Source organism: Numenius arquata, chromosome 25, assembly GCF_964106895.1.
Source record: "Numenius arquata chromosome 25, bNumArq3.hap1.1, whole genome shotgun sequence".
Lineage (NCBI taxonomy): Eukaryota > Metazoa > Chordata > Aves > Charadriiformes > Scolopacidae > Numenius > Numenius arquata.
In genome coordinates this window covers 5,877,461-5,898,009 of record NC_133600.1, presented here as the reverse complement: position 1 = coordinate 5,898,009, position 20,549 = coordinate 5,877,461, and the positions used below count along the sequence as shown (strand labels likewise).

Sequence of the window (20,549 nt, the reverse complement as noted above, 5' to 3'; positions counted from 1 at the left end):
CGGCATTGCCGTCCGTGAGCGCCCGGCCGGAGGAGGAGGAGGAAGGTCCCGGTGGTCCAAAGGCAGCCGGGACCCCCGGGAAGCGCGGGGGTCCCTGTGCCGGGGCACATCGCGCTCCCTGCTGGGGTCCCCACGGTCGCAGCCCCCGCAAGGCAGCACCGGGCGGGTGGGGGCCCCGCTCTGCTGCGGGGTGCGGGGCGGGGGTACCGGCGTGGCGGGGGGGGCTGCGGACGTGCCCGGCGCTGCGTGGGACGTGCCCGGCGCGACCCACCGGGGGCTGCGGGGGCCGCCCCGGACCCTCCCGCTCGGCTTGGGGACGGGGCGGGCGCTGGCGGCGGGACCCTGCCGGTCCCTGCCCGCACTCGGGGCTGCGGAGCCGGGCGGGCACCGCACCGGGGGGCGCTGCCCACCCGCCCGGAGCCGCCCCCGCCCGCCCGGAGCCGCCCCCGCCCCCGGCCCGCCCCGTCGGGGCGCAGAGCGGCGGGGCCGGTGGCGGGGCGCATGGCGGGGCTGCGGGCGCTCTGGCTGCTGGCGGCGGCGGCGCTGGGGGCGGCGGGGGGGCACCCGCAGCCCTGCCGCGTCCTGGCCCGCACCGGCCCCGCCGTGCGCCTCGGGGCGCTGCTGCCGCCCGCCGCCCCCGCCCGCGCCCGGCTCCGCGCCGCGCTGGCCAGAGCCGCCGGTACCGGCCCCGGCAGCGGCCCCGGGGGGGGGCCCGGCCCCGGGGGGGCGGCGCTGCCCTACAACCTCAGCCTGGAGGTGGTGGCGGGCGCCCCGGCGGCGCGGGACCCGGGCTCGCTGGCGCGGTGGCTCTGCGGGGCGCTGGTGGTGCGGGGGGTGGCCGCCGTCCTGGCGCTGCCCCGCTCCCGCCGGGAGCTGCTGCAGCTCGACTTCCTCGCCGCCGCCCTCCAGATCCCCTTCCTCAGCCTCCTCGACACCCGCGGGCCGCTGCCCTTCCGAGCGCAGGTAAGACCCGCACCCGCACCGCCACCGGGACGCTCGGACGCGGCTGCGGGCACCGGGGCCGCCGGGACGCAGCGCTCCGTCCCTGTTTGCCGTGCCGGATCCATCCTTCCTCCGTCCTTGCTCCCGTCCCGGCTCCATCCCTGCTCCTGTCCCGATCCTTATCCCAGCTCCAATCCCGGCTCTATCCCGGGAGACCCCTCCCGGCTCAGTCCCGGCTCCATCCCGACTCCTATCCCGAGCCCCATCCCTGCTCCAATCCTGACTCTGTTCCAGCCCCTCATCCTCTCTGCATCCCGAAACCCTCCCGGCTCCGTCCTGGCTCCCATCTCGTCCCCATCCCACCCCCATTTCCCACTTCCATCCCGGCTCTATCCTGACCCCCATCCTGGGTCTATCCCAGCCTCATCCTGGGCTCCATCCTGGCCTCGTCCTGGCTCTATCCTGGCCCCCATCGCAGCTCTATCCAGCCCACTCCTGGCCCCCATTCCAGCCCCATCCTGGCTCTGTCCCAGGCTCCATCCCGGCTCTATCCTGGCTCCATCCCAGCCCCCATCTCATCTCTCCTGGCCCCCTGCCTGGCTCTATCCCAGCCCCATCCCAGTTCCCGCTCCAAGGCAAATTCCCCGGCTCCTCCAGCAGCCCCACACCCTGCCAGCCCCAGTCCGACCCCAGTCCAGCCCCAGAAGGGCTTTGGGGACGTGCCCTGGTGCTGGATCCCCGCAGTCCCCTGTGCTTCCCGATGCCACATTTCACACCTCAAACCCTGCCAAGCCGAGACCTGTCCCAGCCCTGTGTCCCTGGGGCGGATTTGTCCCTCTCCTGTCCCTCAGCTGGTCCCTGCTGGGGACACACCACCTCCGCAGGGGGCCATACCGCATTTGGGCCCCTCCACGTGTGCGCTGACCCCGGGCTGTGCCTGGGCAGAGGTGATCCCTCTCCCGGCACGTGGCAGGACCACACCGGCCCCTGTCCCCCAGCCTGTCCCTGGGGACGCCCGGGCAGGCAGCGGATGCCCGCAGGCTGCGCTGCCCTCCATGTCTGCTCAGCTGCTGCCTGGCGAGCGGCGCGTCCTTGGAGCGTGCCGTGCCGGCTGCGGGAGCTGAGGAAGTGTGAGACCCTCCTGTGTGTGGGCAGGGGGATGCACAACCCCCTGCACGGGTGGTGATGAACCCTCTCACCCAGCCGGGGGTCTCCTCCCTGGGCTCTCCCTCCGGTCCCTGGGCTCATGGGTGGGGGGAACCATCTCCCCGGGTTGGGAGGGGGCTGGAAGCAGGCAGGGAGCAGGCAGGGAGCTTGGAGGGGGTCTCTGGGGTGGGAGGGACGCTGCCTGCTGCTGTGTCCAGGCTCTTCCCAAGGGCAGGAGCAGGGCAGGGGGACAACCACAACCCCTGTGTGTCGGCAGAGCCCTTTCCACTTCCACATGGAGCGGCAGAGCTCGCTGGAGACACTGGTGGACGTGCTGGTGAGCGTCCTGCAGGCCAACGACTGGCAGGAGACCAACCTGGTGCTCTGCCGCCCCTGGGACGTCTCTGGCTTCCTCGGCCTCTGGGCCCGACGCTCCCAGCTCTTCCTCCGCACCATCCTGGACCTCGGCTACCTGGACGAGCCCAGGGCCACCAGCTACCTCCGGCAGCACAGGGAGCACTTCAGGGCCCTCTCCAGCCCCGTGCTGGTGCTTGGCTGCGACCTGCGGCGTGCTCGGCTCATCTTCCAGGTGGCTGAGGAGTCGGGGCTGCTGCCGCAGGAGTTTCAGTGGATGCTGGGCTCCCCACTCAGCGCCGGCGAGCTGCAGACCGAGGGGCTGCCCCTGGGGCTACTGGCCTACGGGGAGGTCAGCCGGCCACCGCTGGAGCTCTTCATCCAGGACGCGGTGGAGCTGGTGTCCCGGGCCATCGGCAGCGCCGCCCGCGTCCGCCCCGACCTGGCTCTGCTGCAGACAATGGTGAACTGCAACGACAGGCGCTGGGCAGGCGGCGAGTCCTCGGGGCTCTTCCTCTCCCGGTAAGGAAGGTGCTGTGGGTACTGCTTTCCCCCCTCCTGGCTCTATAGTATCAGGGTACACGGTGGGGGGGGGCTGTTCCCCAGCCGGGGGATGGGGTGAGGGCAGAGCTGGGGGACCCCAGGGCGCAGAGCTCGGTGTGGTCCCTGATGTGTAGCTGCCACCGTGGGGCTCAGCTCCCCCCCTGGTTCCCGCTGCCCCCTCGGACATGCTTTGTGCCAGCTGCACGGGGGGGGACATGTCACTTCAGATCTCCCTGGTGCTGCCTGAGCTCAATTGCTCTATAAATATTAATAACACTTGGCCCTGCCAGCACAGGGAGCCGCAGGGCCAGGTCCTGCTGCTCCTCCCTGCCCTTCTCTGTGCCTGAGTCGGCACCTCCTGCTCCCGGCCCCAGGCCCCGTTCTGTGGTCCAGGAGCCGGTGACACCGGAGCCATGACACCCACCACCCCCTGCTCCCACCAGGTTCATGGCCAACACGTCCTTCCATGGCCGGACAGGGACCGTGCGGGTGGAGAACGCGACGCTGGTGCGGCCGGAGCAGCAGTTCCGCATCTGGAGCCTGCGGCGGGACTCGCGGGGGGACCCCACCTGGGTGACGGTGGGCACCTGGCAGCACGGCCACCTGGAGCTGGAGGAGGGTGTGTGGCAGAACCAGCGCCAGCGGGCCAGCCCCAGCGAGGGGCCCCGCATGAAGCTGCGGGTGGTGACGCTGGTGGAGCACCCCTTCGTCTTCACCCGGGAGGCGGACGAGGATGGGAGCTGCCCAGCCGGGCAGCTCTGCCTGGACCCCGGCACCAACGACTCAGCCGTGCTGGACGCCCTCTTCGAGGAGCTGGGCACCGAGAATGGCTCAGTGCCGCGGGAGTACAAGAAGTGCTGCTACGGGTACTGCATCGACCTGCTGGAGAAGCTGGCGGAGGACATGCCCTTTGACTTTGAGCTCTACATTGTGGGTGATGGGAAATACGGGGCGTGGAAGAACGGGCGCTGGACGGGGCTGGTGGGGGACCTGCTCAGCGGCATGGCCCACATGGCCGTCACCTCCTTCAGCATCAACTCGGCGCGGAGCAAAGTCATTGACTTCACCAGCCCCTTCTTCTCCACCAGCCTGGGCATCCTGGTGAGGACGAAGGACACAGCGTCGCCCATTGGGGCCTTCATGTGGCCCTTGCACTGGACCATGTGGGTGGGCATCTTCGTGGCCCTGCACATGACAGCACTCTTCCTCACCCTCTATGAGTGGAAGAGCCCCTACGGCATGACCCCCCACGGTCGCAACCGCATGAAGATCTTCTCCTACTCCTCAGCCCTCAACCTCTGCTACGCCATCCTCTTTGGGCGCACCGTCTCCAGCAAGACGCCCAAGTGCTGCACTGGCCGCTTCCTCATGAACCTCTGGGCCATCTTCTGCCTCCTGGTGCTCTCCAGCTACACAGCCAACCTGGCGGCTGTCATGGTGGGGGACAAGACCTTCGAGGAGCTCTCGGGCATCCATGACCCAAAGGTAGGAGGGTGTTTGGGCTGCTTCAGATGGGGTGAGATGGGGCTGAAGGTCAGGGAAGGTGGTGATGGGGTGTGTGGGGGGGTGTCTGTCCTTCCTGCTGCACTTTCCCTGCTGGGATGAGCATGAAAGGTCTCCCCAGCCCTGGTCCTGCAGCCCAGCCCCTCCCAAGGCCGTGGGGCTCTTCCTGGACCCGCAGGAACCTTTGTGTTCCCTCCACCCTGGTGTTTAATCCTGGTCTCAGCTTCATGGTGGGGAGAAGGGGGCTGTGTTCATGCTGAGGGTGCTCTTTACCAGACACCCCACAAGAGCTGCTGCATCCCCAGAGGCTGCCCAGACCGCCCTGCCGAGGGCTGTGTGTGCTCGGGGCTTGGGGACGTGTCCCCAGGGAGCTGGGGGGGCCATTCCCACCGGGACTGATGCTCCGGTGCCTCCTTCCAGCTGCATCACCCCTCGCAGGGCTTCCGCTTCGGCACGGTGTGGGAGAGCAGCGCCGAGGAGTACATCAAGAAGAGCTTCCCTGAGATGCACGAGTACATGCGGCGCTACAACGTCCCCACCACCCCCGCCGGCGTCACCATGCTCAAGTGAGGGTGGGGGGGCGCATGGGGTTGTGGGGGAGGGTCCCCTCCTTTAACCCCATTGCCCCATCCCTGCAGCCTGTGCACCCCTCACCCCCCGCCACACACCTCCCCCCTCACCCCAGGGAGAGGTGTCAGGTTGGGGGGACACACACCCCAGGGAATGGGGGAGGGGCCCTCCCTGAGGACCCCCCTGCCTCGGTGCAGGACAGAGCCCCCCAAACTCAACGCCTTCATCATGGACAAGTCGCTGCTAGACTACGAGGTCTCCATCGACTCCGACTGCAAACTGCTCACCGTGGGCAAGCCCTTTGCCATTGAAGGTGTGTGTGTGGGGGGGTGCTGCAGAGAGTGTGTGTGTACATGTGTGTACACACGTGTGCACTGGCTGTGGCTGGGACAGGGCCATGGCCATGCAGGACCGGGAGGGTGCCTGCTCCATGGCAAGGGCTGTGCCCCCCTGGCCCCAGCAGTGCCACTTTCTTCCCCTCCCTTCTCCCCTCACCGGGTCCAGGCTACGGCATCGGCCTCCCCCAGAACTCGCCGCTGACCTCCAACATCTCCGAGTTCATCAGCCGCTACAAGTCGGCCGGTTTCATTGACCTCCTGCACGACAAGTGGTACAAGATGGTGCCCTGCGGCAAACGCGTCTTCGCCGTCACGGAGGTGGGGGGCGGCCGGACCCTCACCTTGGGGGACTCTGGGGGGGGTGTGTGCTGATTCCCACCCCCCCCCCCCCCAGCCCAGCTGATGCCCCCCTCTCTCCCTGCAGACCCTGCAGATGGGCATCTACCACTTCTCGGGGCTGTTTGTGCTGCTGTGCATCGGGCTGAGCGGGTCCCTGCTCACCTCCCTGGGGGAGCACGTCTTCTACCGCCTGGTCCTGCCCCGCATCAAGCGCAAGAAGAAATTCAACTACTGGCTGCACACGAGCCAGGTGTGGGGGGGTGGGAATCGGCTCACCCAGAGACACCCCCCACCCCATTACCCCCCCATCCTTCTCACCCTCCCTGTGTGCCCCACAGAAAATCCACCGGGCTCTGAACACAGGCACGGAGGAGCGGAGCAGCCGGCAGCTGGGCTTGGAGCGGAGGTAGGGCCGGGGCTGGGTGCCTGCCCCCCTCTTCCTCCTCCCCCCTGTGGGCACCTACCAGCCCAGGGGCCATGGAGGGACCCCCCAGCTCAGCCCTTCTCCCCCTCCCCACTAAGGTGCGACCCCCAGCCCGGGCAGGGGCCGGCAGCGGGGCAGCCCTGGGGTGCCCTGAAGAAGGGGGCACGGCGGGTGCGCTTCCAGCTGGACAAAGCCCCCCCCGAGGAGGAGGGGGTGTCCCTGCGACACCCCGGGAACGGGCGGGTGCCGCAGCCCCTGGACAGGGCGTCCGGTGAGAGCGAGCTGCGGGAGCTGGAGGGGAAGATCCAGGAGATGCGGGACCAGCTGCGCGCGGCCCTGCTGAGGAAGAGCGAGCTGGTGGCCGTGCTGGGGACGGTGAAGAGCAGCCGGGCCACCAAGGAGACCCGGGAGGAGAGGTGACATGGGACGGGGGGGGGGGCTCGGCCCAGTCCCTGGGCAGGGAGGAAGTGAGGAGGCCCCAAAACACCCCTGGGCAGGAAAGACCAGCACCCGCTCCCTCGGTCGGAGCAGGAGGAAAGAGATGAGGGACAGAAGGAAAAAGGCCTTTGGGGGCGGGGGGGTGTCCCTTCCCCAGCTCCGGGGCCTTCATCTCCCTCATCTCCCTCCCAACCCGCCGATGCCAGGGCTTTAAACGCTGACCGCTGCTGGGGGGGCTGTTTTGGGGAAGGTGAGATGAGGCCGTGCAGACCCAGGACCCCCCCGCAGCACTTCTGTGGGCAGAGCCTCCAGCAGCACTGCGTTTTTAAACCGTGTAAATAAAGATGATGGAAATAAAACAAAGTCTGCTTTTTCTCTTCCAGCTGCATCTTAAATGCAGCAAGGCTGGGGGCGAGGGTAACCCTTCCCCTTCCTCCTCCACAGGCCGGTGCCAGCCCCCCTGCAGGCCAGCAGCAAAGAGGAGGAGGAGGAAGAGGAGGAGGAGGAGGAAGAGGAGGAGGAGGAGGAGGAGGGGGAAGGTGAGTAGCCCCCGTCCCATGGCAGCAGGATGGGCCAGGACCCCAGGCTCGCCCCGGGAAAGCTGGATCCACAGCAGGGCCAGCAGGATGATCTCCAGGGCCACCTCCAACCAGGAAGGGAGCCTTCCCTGGGCACACGGTGAGAGATGGACGTGGCTGTCACCATCCCCTTTCCCAGCCCAGTGTGGCCAGCAGAGGAAATTCAATCACCCGCAGCCCAACTGGGGGTGACTCCGGGCGGCCGTGAGAGGCCCCAGGGCGAGAGCACAGGAAAGGACCCTCCCTCCCCACGGCCCTTCTGCACAAGGAGGCTGCGAACGTGGGGGAGCAGAGCCGTGACAGGGACCGGGAGGGGGACACGGGCTCAGCCCCTGGTGCTGCTACCACCCCTCTGAGCTGTACGGGGCACAGGGGGCTCGACGTGCTGCCCCCGCACCCCCAGATCCTCAACTCCCAGCAGGAACCAGCACAAGGGCTGGCGGGATACTGGGGCAGCACCACCGCCGCTGTTAGATATAATATTTATTATTATATACAAACACATTTTGTACATTAATTAAATAGAATGAACTCTACTCTCTTCATTCATCAAATCATTTGGTTTGTTTCCGCCCCTTCCCCTCCCACCCCCCCCAGCTCCTCTTAAAAGCCTACTGTAATCCCTCACTCTGGCACGTCCATGCCGGAGGCAGGAGCCAGCAGCCACCAAGGCCCCTTCCCAGGAAGGCTGGCTACAGGAGGAGCCGACATGCTGGTCACAAGCTCCCCCGCGCTCCCCAGAGCAACACGCAGGGCTCCTTCGGACAAAAAGAAAAGAAAAAAAAGGGGGGCACCTGGGTGGGAAATGCAGAGAAAGCAAAGACAGGACCCCCTTTCCTGGTGGAAGACACTGAGATGCACACAGGACCCCCCACGGGAGGTGGGCTCCACAGGTGCTGCCCAGCTGGGGGAGACTGGGCTGAACTGGGGACACTTCCACAGCAACCCGCTCCCCCCGGAGAGCAGAGTGTTCCCTGTGTCACCTCCCAGTGCTGCCCTTCCACGTCCCTCCCCGAGCTCCCCTCAGCCCTGCAGACACCACGCACCCCTGCCTCGCTCCACTCTACCTACAAACCCAAACCCTGCTCCCAGCCACGTCCTCGCGGGGGTCCAGTGTGTCCTTGGGGGCAGCCAGTCCCTGTCCCAGCCCCCCCAACTCAGCCCCATGGTACTCGCAGCGCAGAGGGGTCGGGCACAGCTTCACCCCCGCTGCCAGGGGAGGTAGGGGAAAAACAGCTGAAATGTCTTGGCTTTAGTGTTTTGGTTCTTTGCTAAACCACCTCATGCAACAGTTCAGCCAGCGAAAAGCCGACCTCTCCTCTGGGGTGGGGCTGATCTTAAATGCAAACGTGTCCCCTTTGAGGGACAAGGCACTGAAAAGCAAACTATGTCACCCCCAGCAGCAGGCGCCGAAAGCAGAGCTGTGCAGGGACAGAGCTGCATCCTCCTCATCCAAACGTCACCACAGACACTGACACCACAGCTCAGTCCCTGCAGATACCGACACCCTGTGCCAGCAGCTCCCACTTCACGCTGGCCACGTACATCTAAGAGAGGCCGCATTCCCGAAGCCCTCGCAGAGGTCACCAGCTGCAGAAGGGACAGCACCTCTCTGGGGCTGTCCACACAGGAGCCCACCCCAGCCCCACACACCCCTCCTGGGATGGAAGCTCCAAGCAGGACACGGCAGCTTCTGCCCCAAAACCCACCGACCGAGGGAAGCTCAAGGACAGAAAAAATTGGGCTGAACTGCAGCTTCTGCTTTGGTTATTGCCCGGCTTTGCCCTGGCCTGAGCAGATCTAGTGTTTGGGGAAGGTCTTAAGCTCCTCTTCCCCTTAAGGAGAAGGGAAGTTCACCAGGTTTCTCCCCTGGGACTCTCTCCAGGGTGTCTGAAAATGCTCTCCCTGTACATACGCAGCCATGGCTCTGTCACACACACGCGTGGCTCTGTCACAAACCAGCTTACACTTGTGAACAGCACCTGGGCTGAAAATGGCAACACAGGGGGCAAAGCCAGGGGCAAGGAAAAGCTGTGGCAGGGAGGTGGCCGCGGGGCTGGAGGGGGCAGCGGGAGCGAAGGCCTTGTCCCTCCGTCCCCGCAGCCCCAGGCACAGCTGCCATTCACACACATGCTTTTCCCAGGGGAGTTGACTGCAGCCCCTTCTCTCTGTTCCAGTGCTCTGCCTGCACTAAGAGGAATTCATGGGTTAAGGATGATGGTGAAGTGAGAAATCGTAACAAACGCAATCCAAACGCCCCCCTGGCAGTCCAGAGTTACAGTAACAGGGACTCAAGACAGGCTCCTGGAGTCTGGCTCCGAGCAGGGTTTGGAGCTCGGCCTATTATCCGCTGGTGCTGGGCAGGGGCTGCTTTGTCCCCGGTCCCCGAGAGCACGACCCAAGCATCTGTCCTGATCAGTGTCCTCTACTGCAGCCAGAGGGGTCTCTGCCGCGCTGCTGTTTGCAACGCAGTCCTTGCCGCCGGGCCTCGCTCGGCTCTCTGAGCCCTCCATGGCCTCAGTCTGCCCAGGACGGGAAGGGCTGGGGACGGGGGTCCCCTCCTCTTGCAGCGGGACAAGGGGGGTGGTTGGTGCCACCTCTGCGGCAGGGGGGACATCTGCTGCAGCCACCACAGACGTTGAGGTGACTTCAATGGTGATGGAGCCCATGGCCGTCTCCGGGTGGTCGCTGCTGACCCTGATGCGGGCGACCAAACTGGAAGCAGCGGCAGCATCCTGAGGGCTCCCATTGGCCATGGCTTCGTGCACCACATTGGGCTCCAGCAGGGTAGTGCTCAGGTCAGAGAGGAACGAGGCTTCTGTGACGATGGCGGCCGTCTCGGCCACCCAGTTGAGATCGCTGCCCACAGAAGCTGCCGTGGCAGCAGCAATGACGCTGGAGGCCTCGCCGGGAGTCAGGGTGGCCGGGCCACTGCTCTCCCCAGAGGGCCCAGCTGGCAAGTGGGGCCGGCGGCTCCCCACGTCCACGGGGGCAGCCGTAGTGTTGTTGTTGAGGTTGTCTTGGAGCGTGGTCTGCGTCCCCTGCCCCACCTGCTGGTTCTGCAGCAGCATCTCCTGGATCCGGATCTGCTGGAGAATGGCCGGCAGCTCGTAGTGATGGAAGAAGTAAATCATGGAGTGCTGGGGAAGGCAAAGGGAAAGGAGTCACTCACTGGGGCTGAGCCGAGCCTAGACATACCTTAGGAAACCATGCTTCTCTCTTGCTGTGACTGGAGAATTGGGCTGCTCTGACAGCCGCAAGCTATCCGAAATTTTGGAAAGATTTATCTCTTCCACTACAACTCCTGCAAGCTGCTGTCAGAGCTGATATAGTTTCTCTCCAGACAGGCAATGAGTACAACCCTCTGCCCTTCCAAGGGCTGAGAAGAAAAAGGATAAAGGCATTTCTTCAACCCACTCAAAATGCAGTTATTTCCTTCACTTTGCTCCCACTGGTTGTGCTGTTAAAATCCACCACATAAGAGTTCAAACCACAGGCAGGGAGACCCCTCTGAGGTGTGTGGGGTGACCAGGACGGAATTCCTGGGATGGCACTAGCCTCCTGGCCAGCAACACAAGTGGCAGTGACTCACCTGGATGAAGAGCCAGGAGGTGACAAGAGCCAGGCTGCTGTACTGCCCATTGAATCGATAGTGGTAGGCATAGAAGGCAAAGTGGTACAGATAGAAGAACCTGGATAGAAAGGCAATAAATATCAGGATTCGGCAATGGACGGGACAAACGTGAGCTTCTTCCTAGTCCTGACTCCGCTCTGGGCTGGGGCACTCTGCAGAAGGTGGTGCAGACTCCCATTAACGGGTAATTAAAATCTCCGCGCTGTCAACAGGTCTTCAACAGAGAAACACAAAGGGCAGGGAAAGGATCAAGGTGATTCTTGACATCCAGGCACAACCCCAGAGCGGAAACAATTGCACTTTGGACCCTGTGACACCCAGGGCAGCTCCCAAGGAGACCCACAGAAGCTCTCGAGTGGAAGCTCTCCTGCCTGGGAGGGCTGGAGAGGACCCGAAGCCACCTTGCATCAGAGAACGGGACTCACTGCAAGGACATGCAATGAGGTGCCAGCTCTTACCTGAGCCAATGCCTCTTGCTCGTGTTGGTATGGCAGCAGATGGCATCATACTGGTCAGCCAGCCACACAATGAGGATGATGTAAAAGGCAGTGGTGGTGTCATTGAAGAACTCAGACATGATGGCCTCCATCCCTAGGGGACAGAGGGTGTCTGAGATGAGGATGCTGCAGGGCACAGACCCCAGCATGGCAATGGCCTTCCTAAAGGGGCATGTGAAGGAACCCGCTGTCACATCCACAGCCGGGGCCTCATGACCATACAGCAAAGACCCCAGCAGGAAAAATGAGCTGTTTCAAGAGACTAAGGCCAAACGTGTCACTGCTGACTACTGTCACTGCACAGGCCAGAGCACCAGCCGGCTCCACGCAGCGCAGATTCGGGGGGTTTTGTTGTTGGTTGTGTTTTAATTGTTCTAATGCAACCTGGTCACAAGAAGTGTGAATCTGAAATGAACTACAGCGACAGACAAAGCTTCAGTCGATGTGATTTCCAAATGAACTGCTTTTCCAGGGGACCCGGAAGGACAATGCAGCTCTCTCTGCCATCAAATTCCAGAGCCTTCCACCTTGTGACGAGTGGACACACTAATCACCTGCCGGGGCAGGTCAGAACAGGGAATTACACTTTTCTACTTTCTAGGAGGCACAGTCCTTACCTACTAGAGCCAGGATGACAGTGAGGAGGGGAGCCGCAGGGAATGCGATCGTCATGTTCATTTCCAGCATCTGCAGCAGGTCAACTGCGAGAAGGAAAACACTCTGTAACACAAAGTGGATGTGGGGCCACGAAACCCTCCACCCCTTTGAATCACCCCCTGTTCAGAGCACTGCAGCCTGCAGTGCAGTCCACTGTCCCTGATACACGTCAAGAGACAGAACAGCTCTGGAGCATGGGGACGGGGGATAAGGGGATATATTCCCTGTGCAGCTACTTGCAGGACCCTTCTAAACAACAACAGTCACGAGTATATACACGATACACTGTGCTGGAGCAGGCACACAGTACGCTGTGCTGGAGCCAGCACACCCTAAATCCCTTAGAAAAATCCTTACCAATGAAGACAAAGATCTGATGGTGCGAGTAGCGCAACAGCATCGAAACGGACAGAGTCTGAAATAGAAGAGAAGCTGGGGTTAGAGCTGCACAGGCCCAGGGAGCCCCGTTCAGAATCACACACGGCAGAGGCCAGGACAGGCAAGCTCGGACTTGTACAGCGCTGCACAGCGCTGCCCAGATCCCACGTTCGTTAGTTTGAGCCCCGCAGACCGATTTCCCAAAGAGTAATTAGGACTTCACAAACAGCAATTAATCTTTGTATTACTGCAGTGAAATAGGCAGTAAGTAATTTCTTTGTGAAGAGACCGATTCTGAATATTTGAGCAGGGGCCAAACCAAGCAGCAGCAGCAGAGCTGGAACTAGGGCTTCTCCTGTCCCACATCCGTGCTCCTCCAAGCAGCACGTAATGCCTCCCGACAGCAGTCCTACGGCTCGCTGCCTCCCCACTCACTGGCCACAACATTACTGTACAAGGAGCTGCAGCGAGGGACGGACAGACACAAAGGGAGACAGTCACCCAAGACTACGAACATGGGCTTAGTTATCACTTGGGATCTTGTCTAACACTTGTCTGTAATCACCTTGTCTCACACATAATCACGGGAGACTTGGTTCTACGTTGCTCACTCCTGGCAATTAGTTAGACCTGTTCTTAAAAGACTCAGAGGACAAACTTCCGCACCCTGTGCCTTGGCAGCCAGTGTTTAACTTAGAGACTCCCGAACCCGAATTGCCCTTTGGACAACAAAGCCATTATGTCATTCCATTTCAGCTCCTCTGTTTGTTTCATTGTGAGGACTTTAAGAACCCACATTAAAAACAAAACAAAACAGAGCAGAACCTCAAACTCCATCAGCTTAGCTTTAAAAGCAGATGAGAGCTCAGGCCTGTGCTGTTACAGCAAACAGATGCTGAGCAGCACAGGCTCAGAGTCCAGGCAATGCCCAGCTCCTGCCGACTTACAAATATGACCATGATGACAAAGGCTGCCAGATAGGATGTCCTGGCCATCCACATGCTGACGAAGCGATAGTGCTCCCCAGACACCACATTGCGAAGGAAACCTGGAGAAAAAAAAACAAACACAAACACACAAGCTCAGCATGATTAACCCACAAACTAAGAACAAACTTCCACTGCCTTCTAAAGAAACAGGATTTAAAGCAGGTCTATGGCAACAGCTCCTGACAGCCTCACTCTTATTGTTATGCAGCGCAACAAGGCAGTAGGAAATCACGTTTGCAGACATCTCTCCCCTCCTGCTCGTTTCATTTTGTCCTTGACAGTAACATCTCTATGTAACACAGGGAACTGTTCCCTGCATAGAGATTAATCAATAGTCAGAAGATGATAGTCATGCATCCACAGAAAAGCATCAACTGCTCTGCACAGCTGCTGAAAGCCACTCCTCCAAGCCTTACCTTTGTTTTCTTCATTTTCAGCTAAAGCTTTGACACTTGACATCAGGATGTCATCATATCCCAGGAACTCGTCCAGCAACAGGCGGCTGAACCTGTCCCCAAAGCACTGATCCCTGGTAGGATCTAGAGAGAAGACAAAAACCCACTCAGACTGCTCACACCTGAAGCTGCAGAGGCGGGGGCAAGCGCAGAGCCCTCTCCTCACCCAAGGGACACAAGTGCCAGCAGACCTGCGTCTGCCCTCAGACCTTTGGCAATATAACTCAACTGGGCAGGACTGGGAGGGAGAATGTCACACCCGGACAAATCTAGCCATGCTGTCAAAATGCTAATGTCAATCAGGCCTTAGGAATGACATTAGGGCTGTCACACTCTCTGTTGGCAAGACATGAAGGGAGTTTGCCTTGGACTATCTCACTGGGCTCACCCCAGCTAATGGCCCAGAGAAACAAGTTCTGGTAGGACTCAGAGGGCCTGGCTGAGACTTTTTAGCCATCAGCTGGACTCAGCGTGACACTGCTGGGACCCGCTATCCCCATCCACCCTCCTGTGGCAAGGACACGCCAACGCCTCCCCACAGCTCCGGGCACGAGCCAAGGCTGTTCAGCTCCATCTTATGAGGGTGGTACAACGTTCTACTGCACAAACACTGACCAGCCTGTAAAAATAACCCAAATCTAAGCAAAAGAGGCAGCATGAACACAAATAGTTTTTCAGCAAATTACTGGGATACTTATGAAGGAATTTTTCCAGCTGAATTGGAAAACCCAGGTCAGTAAATAGACATTTAACAGCCCATTACCTGTATGGGATAACTGCTTAATACTCCAGTCCAGCTGTACTTCAGTTTGCTTAGAGGAGTAAGTAGTGAAATCTACTCTGATGGCTGCATTAACAGCTCGTTACAGACCAATTAAGTTCACAGGCATGAGAAAGTTTGAAACTATATTCCTGACTCGGGGAGGTAGGTTTTAACGGAGCAAATGCCAGGAGAAGAGAACAGTGTTCCAGGAAGGTGCCCTGCTGGTGCTCACAGGGGCGCAGAGGTACGCTGAGACCCTGCTTGCTATCGTCCCCAACACACACACAACTGCTGTCTCCACCGGGCTCTAACCCTGCACCGCGGCTGCTCCATGTGGAGCCCAGATCTTCAGCACCAAGAGGCTCTTCCTTCCCCAGCGAGAAAACTGCTGGACGTAACATTAGGGCTCCCCGAAACAGGCTCCACCATTTCACACCACTCCTCCTGGAGAGGTATGACCCACTAACGCAATAAAGCCTCCGCGGAGCCGCTCCCCTATGTGGAAAATGAGCGCCATCAACTGTTATAAATAGTTTCCACAAGGCTAAGGAGGAAACGGCGCGTAGGCACCTGCGCAGAGCGCTCGCCCACCGCTGCGGCAGCGCGGGCTGGCCTCCTCACTCACCCAAAGTCACCACCATGACGGGGATGCTGAGGCGCTGGCGAGTGCTCTGGGACAGGCGCAGGAAGCCGTACTCCAGCGAGTACTCCACGATGTACTCCTCCTGCGGCCACACTGCGGAGAGCGAGACCCAGCACCGGGGTTTGCAATCAATCACCAGGAACAAACAGCACCTCTGGGTTCCCCCCTCCCTCTCTCCCTCCCACCACATTCTGGAAAAGAGAATCTGTTGCAAACACAGGCTCCAGGCTTCCCTCCACTGATGTAAAACAAATCAATACAAATTCTTCAAAATTGCAGCCCATTCCCTTGACATTAGTCCTTAACATGAAACTTGTGGGAAAGCTTCAGGTTCCCAGCTGTGTCAAACATTGCCCAGGATCTGCCCACACCTTTGCCTGGGGAGTCCTAGACCACTTGTTCCTGCTCTGTCCAATTTCTGCTCTCTGTGTTTTTAGGAAACAGCAGGGAAATACACTTTACGCCTGCTGAACACCGAGTAAACGCTCCAGAGGGCAGGAGCGCTGCACTTCCCAGGAGACAAAGCTCACTGCTGCAATTACAAATCCCATAACTAAAGGCAGGAGCAATTACAGCTCTCCAAAAAAATCTGCTGCCTGAAGTTTCCTTGATTTTTCCTTTTTTATGAAAGGTTCAAAATAGATGCTTTTTGCTAAACCGTCTCTGAAAGGACAAAACCTCCTGATGAATAGGAGCCAAGCAATTTAATCCCTGATCTTTCAAACTGTCACAGGGCAGCCGCTGCCTCTTGCAAGATGTCGGGGTCTCACAGCACCACAGTTAAAAGGATGCAATAACTTATATGAAATGTACCCGCCTCTTCTGCCCGACAGAAATGCCCACTGCACTTCCCCGCCTCTGATTCCGCTTCCTGGGCAGCAAACACAGGCTGCTGTGCTCCTTTCATCTTTTGTTTCCATTATAAAACAGTTTTAAGACCAAATGGAAATAAAGTGTTTAAATATCAACAAAAGAACTACCACTTTTGTATCATAAAACATTTTTCCACAGTAAAATATTCTGTCTGAACATCAAACTTGATGCACTTATAGCACAAGAAACATGGAAAAACAATAATAATGGGTATCTGGGACCCATTTGAAAAGATCAATTTTCTTAACTACGCTAGGAAGCAGCACAATTCTCTCTCCCACCCCATTCCTGGCTCATTTCCAACCAGGCGTTCAGCAAACACAGGCGCTCACAGCACTGCCCAACGCGGCTCTTACAGAGCTCAGGCAACCATTAATAAAGGTATTGCACCAAAAATATTTACTGCTCTCTAGTCTTACATGACTTAATGATCTTAAACTCAGGACTAATGAGTTCCAGATCAGCGTCAAGCAAAATCACTGCAAGACCAAGGGACCAGTGTCCAGTCCCCCAACCATCCACAGCCAGTACTTCTGAAGAGCAAAGAATTCCAGTCTTTCCATGGATAAAAGCGTAGGTGAAACAGGAAAATTAAGTAAGAATCCAATTGCCATTTTTCTATTTTAATATCAATATTTTTTAATAGATTTCCTCCCCTAACCACTAGAAACAGAAGTTTTCCAACACTGGAATTCCATTTTAAATAATACAAAGCCACTCAATCTCCCCCTGGAATTTATGAGACATGAGCAGCTTAAGTCGTGCTGAAGGAAGGGGAGGGATAAAGCAGGATGATACCCTCAGCGATGCAGAGCAGCAATGCCGTATCTCGCAATCCAATAAAACTTGCTCGGTGGCTTTCGGGATTAATTAGCTATTCCAAGTACTGGTGTTGAGTCAGGGACCCAAAATACAGCCCAAACCCTGTTAATGGGAGGAGGAATGTGCGCTGTCAGGGGGATCCCTGCAGAGCTGAAGAGGACAATGAACTGCTCGTAAGAGGGAGGTTTGCATTCACCTGAGGTACCTGGTACTGGTCACTGCAGAAACACCGTGCCAGACCATGAGGCTGCAGCACATTTTATAGCCCAGACGATCCCCAACTCCCAGCCTCCCTCCAGCTGAAGGACGGGTATCACTGTGGATCCGTCGTTAGTATCGACACGATTAACCGCAGGGGAATGCGTCAGGGAAGACATTTAAGGTTACAATGCAGGTGCCCAGAGAAGCCAGAAGGAAGGGGATGTGCAGGGAAGGTGCAGGGGAAGGAGAGAGCACAGATAGCAGCGTAAGGTGTCTTTACCTGCTCTGGCTAGCATCTCAAACTCGGACACAGTCTCCCTCAGAGGCTGCATACCTTTAGTGGCTGCTTCACTAAACGAGAACTCCTGGCTTTCGTTGTGGGTCAGTGCCTCGGTGCTGCTCACCAGGGATGGCTTGAGGAACACCTTGGGCTCGATATCCAGCTCAAACTGTTGGAAAACCACGGCACAGAAAGTCACATTAGCAGTCACTTCATCTCCCGTCTTCTGTGCTCCCTTCGTGTCCCCAGCAAAGACCTCCACCACCAAAAGGAGGACAAAAGCCACCTTTTTGGGCTCCAATTTCTATCTCAAACCATCAGAGGCCAACGAGGAGACACAGGAAGAGCCAAGGAACACACTGTGTCTCCAGGTGACCAAGGGATCACAGAGGGACCGTGGCACACTTGAGATGACTGCACTAACAAACCATTCCTCCTCAAACCAACAACCAGGTTCCCATCTCCCTCTGTGTACAAGGAACGCGCCTTTACCTTGATAGAGCTGTTTTCAAACATATCCACGGTCATCTCCTCCTCTTCCTCCTCCTCTTCCTCAGCTGTGGATTCAACTACCATTCCTGGGAACTTCTCAACGCCACAGAATTGCAGGAAGATGGGGGCTCGGCTGGAGTTGCGCTGTATTTCCACCCGCAGGATGCCATCGCGGGGCCATTTATCTCGCACGTGCTCCAAGCAGTTAATGGGTGAGCGGGAGAAGGCGATGTGAATGTAAGCCAGGATGAAGAGCACAAACAGAGCCTATGCACAGGAAGAAACAAAGCAGAGACCCATCAGCCCAACCAACTTCGGCCTGTTTACAGACTCCCCAGTTTGAACCACCTCTTCTTTGCCCATAAAGACACCGGATTAACTTGGACAAATGGATTTGTGAGCGGACAAGAGCTTTTATGCTTTCCGACCCTGGTGGTCTCTGCATCAACAATGAAGCAGCCCAGAATCAGGCAATTTCAGCGCTACGGTATCAACAGGGGAACACAGCAGAGACAGCACCAAGAACAACCTCCTCCTGTTCGCAAGACCAGAGCTGCCACCAATACCCTGTGGGACACAGGTCACACACGCAGGCCCCAGCGCAAGGTCCTGCAAACCAACCAAACACAGCACCAACGCGTGATGAGGCTCCAAAGCATTGAAAGACACAGGAACATATCTGTGGCGTTCAACCATTCCCTCCTCAGCACAAAGTGCTTCCCATGGAAGCCTGGAGAAGACCACCCAACTTTTACAAAGGCAGAGAGAAGCAAACCTTGACAGAAGACAACCCACCATAAGAGCAGGAGGACACAAACCCACAGCAGAGCCACCAGCTCTGCGTTCAGATCCACCGCTCGCCGCTGTGAGGTATGGACTGGGCCAGGGCGGAGGTGGCACTGGACTCGGGGGCACCACCACTGCTGTGCCCTGGCTCGCTCCAAGAAACAGCTATAAAGTCATATCAAAACAAGGCGGACAAATAAAATTCGCTCCCTGTAGTGAAGATGGTAAATCCAGCGTGACGTTACCCAGCGCTGCCCAAAGTTCAGAGCTGAGAGCTCTGAGAAACGCTGGTACAGTAAGTGGTACAGCTGAGTTTCAAACACTCACTTCCCAACTGCATGAAGATGCTCATTCCTAATTAAACCAGCTGTCCTTGCTACACATCCTTCCTGACCTATTTGCTATGAATAAACAGACGGGTAAACACCACATCTGCAGAGGAACTGCAAAGGAAGATGCTGGGGAAGGTAAATCAGAAACACCTCCCTCGTGGCAGGAGGAGCCACGAGCAGTTTGAGGACTCTGCGAGCAGCAGCACATGGGACCACAGGCTCTGACTTCACCCCTAACCTGCACACAGAGCCGAGAGCGGGACAGAGTCTGGCTGACTCCTAACCCCGCAGGCGGGCGCAGGCTCTTCTCTGCAAACACCCTGTGAATGCTCCGAGTTCCTCAGGGGTGCTCTGATCAAAGGCAAACAGCAGCAGGAACCGCTACCGGCTGGACCACTTGCTCTGCCTGACAGCCTCACCGCCAGCACCATCCCCGATCCAGCCTCCCAGAATTCACTTATACAACGGGGAAAAAAAAAAAAAAAAAAAAAGAGGCGTTAAAACCTCAAACATTTCTCGGGAGGGGAGAAAACACGTATGTGCAGTATCAGACAAGTTCTCCCAAATATTTTCTTGCTTTAATCAGCTGAATATTAGAAACTCAGAGCAGAACTGTGCTGTTGTCACCTGGCAAGCTCGTCTCCCCCTACCCCTTATCTAATTTCCCACACTGTCCCTAGAAGCCGCCGTGCAGGATTTAACCTACGGACAATTCACCCCACAGACACTGACAGGCCCCTCCATGGGTCCCCAGTCCTGCACCCACATCAACAGGAAAGCAGGTGGGTTTTTCCCCTGGCACAGAGGTGTGACGCTGTGCTGGCTGCTGACTGACAAAATGAAATGGGGTTGTGCATTAATTGCTTCCAGAAAAGACAAGACTCCAACAATCAAATCTCTCACGCAGGCTATGTATCCAAAAAGAGAGGTCTCTTGGAAACAGAAAGAGAAACCTTCCATGCCCACATCCCTGACCTGACCCACACCAGCCTGGCTGCACATCAAGCTGTCTCAGGGATTTCCTTGTTACTCCCAGTCACGGTGCCAGAGCTGTGGCGGTGTGGGTACCACCACAGCCCATTATGACTACTCGTGTCTTTCTCACAGAAGAGAGGTCCACGGGAGCTCAGGGGACAGCTTGGGGTCAGTAGCCCACACACAGGCTGTGCCCGCTAGTAGAACCAATATTTTCTCATGTTTATAAGGAAACTTATGCCCTAGTACCCAACTCCAGGCAACAGGAGTGTCCAGTCCTCCCCATAAAGCTGCCCCTCACCTTGAGGAGGACGAAGAACTCGAAGACGCGACGGAAGGAGGGTGGGAAGAGGCGAGCGTAGGTCACTGCCATCTTGAAGAAGAGTGCGTGGAAGAGGCGGTCGCGCACATTGATCAAGGGGTTCTGGTTGAGGTTGGGATTGCGGACGCCGCGGTTGTTGCCCCCGGCAGCCCCCCCGCCGCCGTTGTTGTGGGCCGGGTGGTGGTTGTTGGCGTTGGGCTGGTTCTCGGACATCCTGACGCCGCGGCCGGCAGCCGAAGGGCACTGGCGGTGCTGACCTGGGCCGGATGAGCCGT

The 20,549-nt window shown here is 58.5% G+C and overlaps 2 protein-coding genes across 2 annotated transcripts; one reads left to right on the top strand and one right to left on the bottom strand.

Moving 5' to 3' along the window:
- Positions 1 to 501: 501 nt before the first annotated feature.
- On the top strand, positions 502 to 6,579 carry GRIN3B (glutamate ionotropic receptor NMDA type subunit 3B). Its single transcript, XM_074164039.1, has 9 exons — positions 502 to 963; positions 2,366 to 2,964; positions 3,429 to 4,470; positions 4,909 to 5,054; positions 5,256 to 5,371; positions 5,563 to 5,714; positions 5,821 to 5,985; positions 6,074 to 6,141; positions 6,258 to 6,579. Exons 1-9 carry the CDS (start codon positions 502 to 504, stop codon positions 6,577 to 6,579), a joined length of 3,072 nt encoding a protein of 1,023 aa, XP_074020140.1.
- Positions 6,580 to 9,466: 2,887 nt separating this feature from the next.
- TMEM259 (transmembrane protein 259) lies at positions 9,467 to 20,487 on the bottom strand. The gene is made up of 11 exons (XM_074163826.1): positions 20,254 to 20,487; positions 17,860 to 18,126; positions 17,368 to 17,536; positions 15,174 to 15,284; positions 13,747 to 13,869; positions 13,289 to 13,389; positions 12,321 to 12,378; positions 11,924 to 12,007; positions 11,268 to 11,400; positions 10,768 to 10,867; positions 9,467 to 10,315 (listed from the first exon to the last, which is right to left on the bottom strand). The coding sequence occupies exons 1-11, from the start codon at positions 20,485 to 20,487 to the stop codon at positions 9,467 to 9,469; spliced, it is 2,229 nt and encodes a 742-aa protein (XP_074019927.1).
- Between the last annotated feature and the right edge of the window lie 62 nt (positions 20,488 to 20,549).

Coding starts and splice junctions, on each gene's coding strand:
- GRIN3B (XM_074164039.1), top strand. CDS start 502: ATGGCGGGGCTGCGGGCGCTCTGGCTGCTGGCGGCGGCGGCGCTGGGG. Junction 5,055..5,255: donor GCCGGCGTCACCATGCTCAA/GTGAGGGTGGGG, acceptor GCCTCGGTGCAG/GACAGAGCCCCCCAAACTCA. Junction 5,986..6,073: donor ACTGGCTGCACACGAGCCAG/GTGTGGGGGGGT, acceptor TGTGCCCCACAG/AAAATCCACCGGGCTCTGAA.
- TMEM259 (XM_074163826.1), bottom strand. CDS start 20,487: ATGTCCGAGAACCAGCCCAACGCCAACAACCACCACCCGGCCCACAAC. Junction 12,008..12,320: donor TCAGATCTTTGTCTTCATTG/GTAAGGATTTTT, acceptor TCCTTCTCGCAG/TTGACCTGCTGCAGATGCTG. Junction 11,401..11,923: donor TGTCATCCTGGCTCTAGTAG/GTAAGGACTGTG, acceptor TCTGTCCCCTAG/GGATGGAGGCCATCATGTCT.